We start from the raw sequence: 11,854 nt of genomic DNA on the forward strand, positions 1-11,854 counted from the left end.
CTTTCGATGATGCAGAGCTCTGGCCCTTCGACGAAGCGGTACTCTTGGCACTCGTTGATGCTGCCCTCTTGTCCTTGCTACTCGGCATGAAGATATCGTCTTCGTCCTCGCTATCGTCAATCCATAAAAAAGGATGTTTTACTCCACCTCCACCGCGTATGTGCTGCCCTTTCTTCTTCCACCTTTCATTCAACCGCAGAAGTTCCTTCCGAATCTCCTCATATGTCCTTGCAGGCCACCCCTTCCTAGCTAATGCATGAGAAACCTCATTCAGTAGCGTGTCACTACTGATGAGTTCGTCCCATGAAACTATTTTATTGACTATCTTGAAATTGCTAGCCAAGCGTAGAAGACACTCTGACATACCACTGTGAAAACTACGATCAAAAGGATAATGAGACATTTTGAGCACACTCCTTACCAACCTTGCTGTGGAGAGGGTTTTATAGGTGCCGAAGAGCGGGAAATAAATGGCGGGAAAGGTAGGCGGGAACAAAATGGCGGGAAAGGTAGGCGGGAACAAAATGGCGGGAAAGCAAGGCGGGAACAAAAATGCTCAGTTCGTTCTTCGTGGATAACACATATACTACCAATAACTTGAGATTACAGACAAACTAAGATAGACCTTGCCGGAATTAAAATACAACTTGCTCAAATTAAGATACAACGTGCTGAAATTATAATAAATCTACTGAGTCCAGCGTGGATATTTCCCTTTTCCATCACCGGCTTCTTCTGCTGCTTTGGCCGCACGAGCCCTTTCTCTCTTTCTCTCCCTCTCAGCTTCACGGGCCTGTTCCCGCTGTCTGTAAACCTCCTCCAACCGAAGTTTCTCTTCTTGGTTCTTCCTTATCATCTCATCAATAAAATCCCTCTGCTCCACACAGTAATCTTCCCACTCTTTCTTCTGCTCTGCTTTCTCCTCTGCTTCAGCCTTCGCGCGGCTCTCTTCCAAGTCCAAGCTAGCCCATGCACGGCGACCTCTTTCACGAATCTCGGTCACCGCCCAGTCCGGCATTTCCGTGTCAATCCAACGATAGTACATGCAGAGAGGAGGAGGAGACTACAAAAAATATATATAAATATCAAGTAAACAATAATATCAACAACATATTTACTCTGGATAACTTGAGCATACCGGAGGCCTGAGGTACGCAAAAATAGATTCGGGCGGATCAGATTCATAATTGGCGCACATGAAAAACTTCATGCCCAACTAATCTGAAAAATCCGTCACCTCCTTCACCTTGCAGAGATTACCGCACCAACATCGAACTGCTTCCACACCCCGAGGCAAACTCACACTCTGCATTTTCTTAGGCCTGATGCTCTGATCCGAGCAAGGCAAACTCATGTTCACTGGATGATGGAGGATGCAAGGCAGTGCTAGTGTTCTCAAGTGAGGCTGGATGATGGAGGAAGGCAGTCCAATGCCTCCTTTTATAGACTTAGATGACCAGGAATATGGCGGGAAAAAGAGGAGGGAAAGATTTGGCGCGAAATAAGAGAAATAGTTGGCGGGAAACGGAACGGGCAAAATTAGGCGGGAAAGGTGGTGCGAAAAATTAGGCGGGAATGGAGACGTGTAGGCAAAATAGCTAACATAAAATTGCGAGCTAACATAAAATAGCTAACATAAAATTCCAAAGAGGAAAAAAGATGACACTTCCATCAAAAACAGCAAAAGTAAATAAGGGAAGAAATAAGGAGAAGAAATAGAGGAGGGAGAAGAAATAGCTGAGAAAGGAGGGAGAGGGGAGGAGGCGCTGCCACTAGTGGCCTATCGGCTTCCCCAAAGCCGACTGGCCACTAATCGGCCACGTGGAAGCCGATAGGCTCCTGTCGGCTGGGGCGGGGCCGACAGCCTCCTGTCGGCTTGGGCGGGGCCGACGGCTCCCACTCGGCCACAACAAGGCCGAAGCAGGTATATTTTTCAATTTTTTTGATTTGGTGCATTATTTGTCAAAAAGAATAAAAAAATGCAATATTTAAAAAAAATTAGCCAGTATCCAAAGAATCCGCTAGAGTTGCTCTAATGGTTTCTCTTTCGGCATATCAAACTCTGATTGCCGGCCCCTCAGTTTTAATTATTTTGACACAAAACAGATTCATCCATTGGGATTGCACCATATTTTATGGCCCTTGGAACTGGTGGGTGCGAAAAGAGGAGATGCGACACGCTGTTTAGGCTGAAGCCGAAGCATGCTTGAAAGTTCGTTGAGTGTGCCATGGACGGACCTGGCACCAACGAGATCACTAGATGGAAGTATAGTGTATGGGTGCCTCCTTGTTGAGATCATATGTGCTTCTTTTTGCACTTTGTAAACGTGCAGCTGGAGTATGCTCCATAAGGGCGTGTGGAATCATGTCTCCCGGTCGGTCTTGGGCCAAGGCATGCATGTCCCACGAGGTCGATCCAGTAAGCTTTCGGGAAGATCATGTCTTCTTAGAATTATAAACCTAGTGGGATTCGATGCTACTTTGCTTGATGTTTATGAGTTTTATCGTAAGCTGTTTGCTTTCGTCTCATCATTATATGTCAGAAAAGATGTGTGGGCTTGATTTTCGTTCTAAGTTTGCGAACAAAGAGTCTGTTTGCATTGGTCATGAGCTATCAGCGCCGACAACAGCCGACGCGGCGAAGCACGGCGACTCACCTACTCCAGTAGGCAACCATGGCATGCTACACGTTATACTACTGGGTACAGATAGGATCGGCATATGTACGTACGCACATACGGGTCCTTCGTCCCAATTATTCTCTAGCCTAGCCAGTCAAGGCAGCCATCGACACGGATTAAGATAAATGTTGATGGCTCTTTTAAGGCGACAAAGTTGAGTAGCGGGTGGGGCGCTGTGCTCCGAAACCAAGACGACGAGGTGGTATCTTGCGCTGCATGTTTCCTTCCAAACATTCAAAGTGCCTTACATGCTAAGATGCTTGCTGCCGAAGCTGGGCTTAGACTAATGTTGGAGTTGAGGGTTGTGAAGATTATTTTAAAAACTGATGCACTACTGCTGAAAGAAGCAATCCAAGAGGAGGGCGTCAGTTTCTTCTGTCTGTTTGTTATATTTGATCGGCTTAGAAATTTTATTCGTAGTTAGTTCGTGAGGTATAAGATTGAACACTGTCCCAGAATATGTAATTAAGTAGCGCATGCTTTGGTTGTGAAGGGAACGCTTATGGCCTGACTATGTATTTGACGGATGTGATCCGTGTGTATTTGTCCTCGTGGCGAGCGATTTGACTTCGCACACTGTTTAATGCAATGCATTGAGTTAAAAAAAGCAGCCATCGACAATGTACAACTTTATTAACCAGTTGGTAGCTTGCTTAATCACAATTCACATGTGAAGAGTTATTTTCTTTTTTGTGAAATGGGTATCCGAAGAAGCCGTTGAAGAATGACCAAACAATCATAACACCGGAATAATGCTTGCGCCCAAACTCGGTTTTATTGACCCACAACTTCTGGTGTTTCTGTTGTTGTGGTTAATAACCTGCAACACGGGGGGAAATATGATACCATTATTAGGCAACTGGAAAAAATTATTAAGATAAGATCGGAATACCATATGAGGGGAGCAACAGTTAGAAACAACTTTTATCGGTTAAATGCTAGCAGTACTAGTATGAAATACTTGTATAGTTACCTTTGGGTTAGTCATGCTTTCCCTTGACATTGTATTTGCACATTTTCTTCTTGGCACAGTTGATCAAAATGTCAGCAGAGTCAATACCTAGAAAACAGCGTCAGATCACATGTGAATACCTTAGGATACGGAAAAGGGGAAGTTAAAAAGCTCTTAACAATGCAGAGCCTGAGAATCTAAAAAAGAGAGGCAGAACTAGTTTTTATGTACCTGCAAGATACGCTCCATGGACATATCCGTTGTACTTCTCGCTCGTGTGCTCCCCGGTGAAGTAAACTCTCCCAACGGGAGCCTAATTTAAATCAAAGAACAAAATCAGATAGCGGAGAAGGACTCAAATGCAAGACAAATGTAGTAGATATTTTTACCCGGATGAGGTCGTATTCGTAGCGGTTGACGCCAATGGGCCAGTTGGAGAAGGTGCCCTTGAAGAACCTGTTAGACCACCACCTCGGCACGAGGATCTCCGTGGCGTCCGGCACCTCCTTCCCAGGAAACATCTTCCTGAGCACCGCCACCGCCTCCGCCATGGTCTGGTTGTCGGACTGCTGCTCGATCCTCCTCGACTCGTCGTCGGTGACCGTGACCAGCAGCACATTTGACCCAGGGTACTGCTTCTCGAACTGCTGCCACACCGGGAAGTACCCTCTCCTACCACTAGCGTAGAGGAAGAACTCCTTGCCGGGCCCCTCCGGCCAGAACCTCTTGGGGAACTTGAGGAAGATCTTGGTGTACACGGCCATGTCGAACTGGTAGATGGACACGATCTTCCACGACGGCAGCTGCGGCTTGAACCGTATGAGGTCGGTCTGGAGGACGCCGAGGCTGGCGGAGACCACGACATAGTCGGCCCGGTACACCTTGTTGTCCTCGGTCCTCACCGCGACGCCGCTGGGGAAGTAGGTGATCTCCCGCACCACCGTGTTTAGCTTGAGCCTTGGGTCGGTGATGGCGCCGGACTTGCGGTCGGTCTTGAGGTACTGCCCCGCGACATGGTACACCACGGACTCGTAACCCCGCTGGTCCGCCACGAAGTAAACGTCATCGCCGAAGTTGTTGAACGTTGGCAGTGGTTGTGTGTTCTGCAGGCTCGTCACGCGCGGCGGCTCGGCGAACTCGAAGTCGTGCTGGTAGTAGTCGATTACCATGTCAACTGGTGTCGCGGGCCCCGAAGGCATACTGCAGAGGGAGCATATATCGCACATATTAAATGAACAGGGAAACAAATATAAACTGCATAAAATGGGTACAACAACAGAATAGTATGTAAGAATTCCGTTATCTTTTATCGGACTCAGTCCATAGCATATACTCCATTCGTCTCAAAATAAGTGACTTAAAAATAATTTAGTTTTGTACTATTTTAGTACAAAGTTGAGCTACTTTTGAATCATTTATTTTAAGACGGAGGAAGTATAATACATGTCATCAGATAATGTTGGTACTTTGTATCGGCAGCAAGAACATATTGTAAGTAATTACCATGATTTATTGTTTTGTTTCTACAAATAGGAAAGATTGCTTGCGAAGTGGCTGTTGCTTGATGTTACGGCAAGAGGCACATGGTAATTAAAGCTGTCAACGCTTGTGGTTTGAACCGTGGGCGACGCTTTAGGTGCCGTGTATCAAAACATCGTTAGATTTAGATTTTTCAAAGCTTAGGTTGGTTGTAATGAAGGGTGTCATATATTAGTATCATGCACATGTTATTAGTGTATGCTACTACATTCATAATATATACTCTCTTCGTTTCGGTGTATAAGTCATCTTACGAAAATCAAATAAACCGAAAACACTTAGGCGCCATGCATTAATTTTTTCCTCGTTTCGTATTTTTTGACATGAATAAATGAATCAATCAATAAGAGACTGTGACGTGTATGTTTTTAACGATTTAAGACCAACTAGCATGACATGCAGTGATCAATTCATTGCATGTAATGGTATTAATTAGCAAATTAGCATTTATTTCTTTCGTTTTCCTCTCCATCTTTGTCATGGTGCAGGGACGGAGGGAGTAGTATTATATGTTAGTATTATAGGGTAATTCATTTATTATCATACATGACACGTAATAATACATCATTTAATATAATATGGCATCATGATATGATACTAAACTTTTTTTCTTTATTCAATTCTATGTCGTCTTGTCAAAATTGTCCACTACCTCTGTCACAGTTTGGAAGACACAGTTAAATTTACGTGCATTTCCACAATAGACAAGGTTTAAGACGCATTGCATTTACTCCTAACAGTTAATTAGTACTCGGTTGTACTACTTCTATATGCATGCATAGTATGAATGCTATTTTTCAACCCATCTCATAGCCAATCAATAACCATCCAGGTCATGAGAATTTTAAGCACACATTCTATACCATGACGAAGGGAGTAATTGACATGCATGATACAACCATACTACCAGCCTTAGGGCATCTCCAATAGTCATATAATCATCGTTGTTAAAATTGTCATATAGACAATTTTGATGACATCACACATAAAACAAAAAGAGAGAGAATGGAATCGTATGAAGCACAAGCTCCGAGACAAGCATGGTCATTTCTTCAATATCTAGTAGACCCGCTTGGCTATTTTACATACGGTTAACATACACTCCATTGAAGAGCTTGTATGATATGATGCTGGCTGCTGACATGGACATTTATAACAACGATTAAACATACAGACTGTTGAAGATGCTCTTATTATAAAACCGAAAGCTGACAGAGAGCCGCGAAGAGCGCGTGCATGCGTGCGTACCCAGACGATCCGATCGATGGATCGGTCGGTGGGAGGAATCGTTTCTCTTAAACAATTCAGCACTTGGTCCAAGACGTTATTTTGTGTACTCTGTGAAGAAGCTCTATGTTTCCCCGGGAATACGTGGCTAAGATAGCTTTAGATCGATGGGAGTGAAGTAAAATAGTTAGTGTTATCACACTTCAGTAATCTAATCACCTTTTCTATAGGAAGCTAGGGGCCTCTTTGGATTGCGGTACATTGTAAATGTACCAATAGGACGATCGTAGGAGTTGTGATGGACAAGTGCATTGGACTTCATAAAGAATAGTTTCTAAATATTTGTATGACCAATGTAATTTATTTTATAGTTCTAATTAAAACATATTATGAAGGGGGCTAGACGTGCTAACAATCCACGTACGAAATTATATAAAGGGGGGCTAACTGGTGATTCACCTTTTTTTTTAAAGAAAATAGTATTTTCTTTACCAAAAACTCATGGCATTTTATAAAACTTTCATGTAGCAAATGCGGCTGTTGGACAAGGGGAGTTGTTGTCACTTGCTAAATTTACTAATTTGAAGGTTTATTGCGAACCGTATAATAATTGGGAATGCATCAGTACAAGAATAGATATGTGATACGACTTTTTTTTTGAATTATATATGTGCTAAGACTTATCCATGGTTTGGTGGAGACATGTATATAGGGGGCAAGAGAAAAGGTTAGGCATGAGCTATCAACTTACTATTAGGCGCAAATAAAACTTTGAATCCGCGTTGCCATAAAAAAGATATTCAATCCCCAGGTCCAATTTAGGGCCTATTTGATTCAAAGAATTGTCAAAAGATGGATGATTCTAATTCTATGGAAAAATTTCACATGGGTTGTTTGACGAGAAGATTGCAATTCATAGGAACATTCCCTAGTATTCATTTGCATAATTTGTAGGTAGTTTCCATCAATTCGAATCTCTGGTGAAAATTCCTACTCACTCCGATCCATGTTAATTGTCGCTTGTATTAAATCTACGGCAATTCATATGGATCGGAGTGAGTATGTATTTTTCCCTATGCTCATGATCAAGCAGGGGTAATATTTTTCTTGACATCACAGCATCAGATCCATCGGGTGGGCTGGATCCAACAGCTATATGTGTTGATGTCTTGCATTAACGAATCTCCCACTTCGGAGCTAGCACTCTACTGACGACAAGGAGGAACATGAAGTGCGTATATACGTACTGGTCATTGAGGCGCTGCATGGCCATGACAGACATGTCCTGCTGGCCGCTGGCGTGCAAGGTGCCGGAGAGCTTGCTCCCGCTCTCCTCCACCTCTTCCATCCTCTCGATTATCTTCTCAACAACCTTCTCGTCGTAGAGGCCACCGCTGCGCGTCCACGCAAGACAAGAATCGAAGCAATCAGCTCAGCTACCTGTGAAACGACGGCACGACGTACGGGCATGCATGCAGGCGTACGTACTCCTGCTTGTAGGTGTTGCCGGCGAGGTGGTCGAAGTCGGAGCGGAAGGTCCTGAGGTTGAGGCCGCCGGTGCCGTTGGCCATGGTCCAGATGGGGTTCATCTCGTCGCCGTTCACCCCTTCCACCCAGTTGGCCCCCATCTCCACGTTCACCCCGGCGAACTTTTCCTTGTGGATGCGCCCGCCGATGCGGTCCGTCGCCTCCAGGATCACCAGGTCCGTGATCCCGGCCTCCGACAGCCTCTTCCCGGCCGAGATCCCTGTATATACAGCACAAGGACTTGCATCCGTGTTATGCCGTGCACTCAAACAAACTTCCTGCACCATGGTATGTGTCTAGTATATCTCTAGTATAGTATAGTGCACAGTTTACCTGACATGCCGGCGCCGACGATGATGACCTTGGGACCGGCCGCGGTGGCCAGGGCGACATATTGTGCCACCACACCGAGCACCAGGACTATGGCTGTCGAGGGCTTCATCTCTGTCCCTCACAGGCTTGTGTTGAACGATACTGCTCCATCGGGAAGTGTATATAAAGTCACGGTGCAGAAGCGACGGGAGCGGGTCCTTTTGATTCTGTCGTTAATATTCTACAGTAGTACTTTACCATTCTTTTTTTTTTTCCTTCTGTCGTTAATATTGTACTCTAGCTACTCCCGTGGGATGCGTTGGAATAAGCTACCTCATCTTATGCGCCCACATAGATCGATTAATATGAACATTGAGGGTTTAATATGGTAGACTACTCTTTGTTGTGTGACCATATCACAAATGGTTTAACCAATTGTGCAAGCATCTCCAACCGATTCCCTATACATTTAGAAGAGGGCACGGCCGGCTGAGTATCCGTTAGACAAGTATATTTGCTCCTCTAAAAATATGTCGTTTCGAACTAATCCCCAACTTAACCCCTTAATTTTTTGGTCAAATTCGTTTAATTTTGACCACCAAGTTAAACTTTCTTACTCAATTATTTTATTATTACCAGTTCTTTGCTAAGACAAACAATTCAAAAAAAAAACAAGAAAAATAACACATTTTAATAGCAACACCAATTTCCAAACAACTCCTACTAATCCGATCAATGCTTTCTTTGTCTTCATTAGCTACATTGTTGATTTCTCTATTCGCTTTCAGCTTCCACACTTTCTTTCTCGCCCCCTCAAATGTGCACATTGGGTCCTCTCTAGTCTCAAACTTGGACATTGTGTTATTTCCAGTCTTATCTCTAGAAACTAATGCAACATCTAGCAAATTTCTCAATCAATTGATCTTTGTACTCCTCTTTCCTATACCTAGAGGCAGTGCACCCGTTAGGACGACAGTGCATGTTGGTCAAGGTGGTTGCATGGGCGAGGTGACGACCTTGAATCCAGCGACATGTGTAGATCTGATGATTTTGACGCTGGCAACAAGAAGTGACCGAATCAAACTTTGACGAGGAGCGTGCGTACTACGGGGATCGGCGGTGGCGCATGGTGGCCGACAAAGATAAGTAGACGACGCCAGAGTGCTTGTGGCATGGGGTGGGGAGGGTGCGACCAAGGAGGGAGGTGGCAAACTTTTACTCCATGGGTGGACGGTCGAGTATTCTTAAGGGTTGCAGCTGCCGCGGAGTGGAAATATCCTCCATTGAAGGTTATAAAAGTTTGGTTAGGAACCAGTTAGAGGGAGAATAAAAATTATATTCCTCTACCTGATTATAGGGGATCAAGAGATACTCTTAGGACATTATCCAATACAGTAAAAGAAATGATAGATATTAAAACATCCGCCAAGTTGTTCCAAAACCTTGGAATATGTTATAATATAAGAGCTTAGAAATATATATTCAGATTCCTAAACTTTATTTTTATGAGGAAAACGTCCGATCTATGAGCCCCGCTTCGGTGCACCTCCTTACAAACCGTATAAATGATAATATGTACAAACTGTATAAAGGATAATATGGACCTTTCACATTAATTTTTGTATGTAAGATAAATCCACTACATATACGCCCTTGGCTGGGCCAATATGAGCCCCGCTTCGGTACGCCCCCTTACAAACCGTATAAAGGATAATATGGACCTTTCACATTAATTTTTGTATGTAAGATAGATCCATTACATATACGCCCTTGGCTAGGCCAAGTACATAATTTTCTTATCTTCTAAGAAAGTTCAAAAATTTTGACCACCAAGTTAAACTTTCTTACTCAATTATTTTATTATTACCAGTTCTTTGCTAAGACAAACAATTCAAAAAAAAAAACAAGAAAAATAACACATTTTAATAGCAACACCAATTTCCAAACAACTCCTACTAATCCGATCAATGCTTTCTTTGTCTTCATTAGCTACATTGTTGATTTCTCTATTCGCTTTCAGCTTCCACACTTTCTTTCTCGCCCCCTCAAATGTGCACATTGGGTCCTCTCTAGTCTCAAACTTGGACATTGTGTTATTTCCAGTCTTATCTCTAGAAACTAATGCAACATCTAGCAAATTTCTCAATCAATTGATCTTTGTACTCCTCTTTCCTATACCTAGAGGCAGTGCACCCGTTAGGACGACAGTGCATGTTGGTCAAGGTGGTTGCATGGGCGAGGTGACGACCTTGAATCCAGCGACATGTGTAGATCTGACGATTTTGACGCTGGCAACAAGAAGTGACCGAATCAAACTTTGACGAGGAGCGTGCGTACTACGGGGATCGGCGGTGGCGCATGGTGGCCGACAAAGATAAGTAGACGACGCCAGAGTGCTTGTGGCATGGGGTGGGGAGGGTGCGACCAAGGAGGGAGGTGGCAAACTTTTACTCCATGGGTGGACGGTCGAGTATTCTTAAGGGTTGCAGCTGCCGCGGAGTGGAAATATCCTCCATTGAAGGTTATAAAAGTTTGGTTAGGAACCAGTTAGAGGGAGAATAAAAATTATATTCCTCTAACTGATTATAGGGGATCAAGAGATACTCTTAGGACATTATCCAATACAGTAAAAGAAATGATAGATATTAAAACATCCGCCAAGTTGTTCCAAAACCTTGGAATATGTTATAATATAAGAGCTTAGAAATATATATTCAGATTCCTAAACTTTATTTTTATGAGGAAAACGTCCGATCTATGAGCCCCGCTTCGGTGCACCTCCTTACAAACCGTATAAATGATAATATGTACAAACTGTATAAAGGATAATATGGACCTTTCACATTAATTTTTGTATGTAAGATAAATCCACTACATATACGCCCTTGGCTGGGCCAATATGAGCCCCGCTTCGGTACGCCCCCTTACAAACCGTATAAAGGATAATATGGACCTTTCACATTAATTTTTGTATGTAAGATAGATCCATTACATATACGCCCTTGGCTAGGCCAAGTACATAATTTTCTTATCTTCTAAGAAAGTTCAAAAATTTTGACCACCAAGTTAAACTTTCTTACTCAATTATTTTATTATTACCAGTTCTTTGCTAAGACAAACAATTCAAAAAAAAACAAGAAAAATAACACATTTTAATAGCAACACCAATTTCCAAACAACTCCTACTAATCCGATCAATGCTTTCTTTGTCTTCATTAGCTACATTGTTGATTTCTCTATTCGCTTTCAGCTTCCACACTTTCTTTCTCGCCCCCTCAAATGTGCACATTGGGTCCTCTCTAGTCTCAAACTTGGACATTGTGTTATTTCCAGTCTTATCTCTAGAAACTAATGCAACATCTAGCAAATTTCTCAATCAATTGATCTTTGTACTCCTCTTTCCTATACCTAGAGGCAGTGCACCCGTTAGGACGACAGTGCATGTTGGTCAAGGTGGTTGCATGGGCGAGGTGACGACCTTGAATCCAGCGACATGTGTAGATCTGACGATTTTGACGCTGGCAACAAGAAGTGACCGAATCAAACTTTGACGAGGAGCGTGCGTACTACGGGGATCGGCGGTGGCGCATGGTGGCCGACAAAGATAAGTAGACGA

At 43.4% G+C, this 11,854-nt stretch overlaps 1 protein-coding gene across 1 annotated transcript; it reads right to left on the minus strand.

The window, feature by feature from the left end:
* Nucleotides 1–3,295: 3,295 nt before the first annotated feature.
* LOC123412848 (polyamine oxidase 1-like) lies at nucleotides 3,296–8,409 on the minus strand. The gene is made up of 7 exons (XM_045105792.1): nucleotides 8,260–8,409; nucleotides 7,888–8,146; nucleotides 7,647–7,793; nucleotides 4,023–4,833; nucleotides 3,865–3,946; nucleotides 3,655–3,741; nucleotides 3,296–3,501 (listed from the first exon to the last, which is right to left on the minus strand). Exons 1-6 carry the CDS (start codon nucleotides 8,366–8,368, stop codon nucleotides 3,662–3,664), a joined length of 1,488 nt encoding a protein of 495 aa, XP_044961727.1. The 5' UTR covers nucleotides 8,369–8,409; the 3' UTR covers nucleotides 3,296–3,501; nucleotides 3,655–3,661.
* Between the last annotated feature and the right edge of the window lie 3,445 nt (nucleotides 8,410–11,854).

Source organism: Hordeum vulgare, chromosome 7H, assembly GCF_904849725.1.
Source record: "Hordeum vulgare subsp. vulgare chromosome 7H, MorexV3_pseudomolecules_assembly, whole genome shotgun sequence".
Taxonomy (NCBI): Eukaryota; Viridiplantae; Streptophyta; class Magnoliopsida; order Poales; family Poaceae; genus Hordeum; species Hordeum vulgare.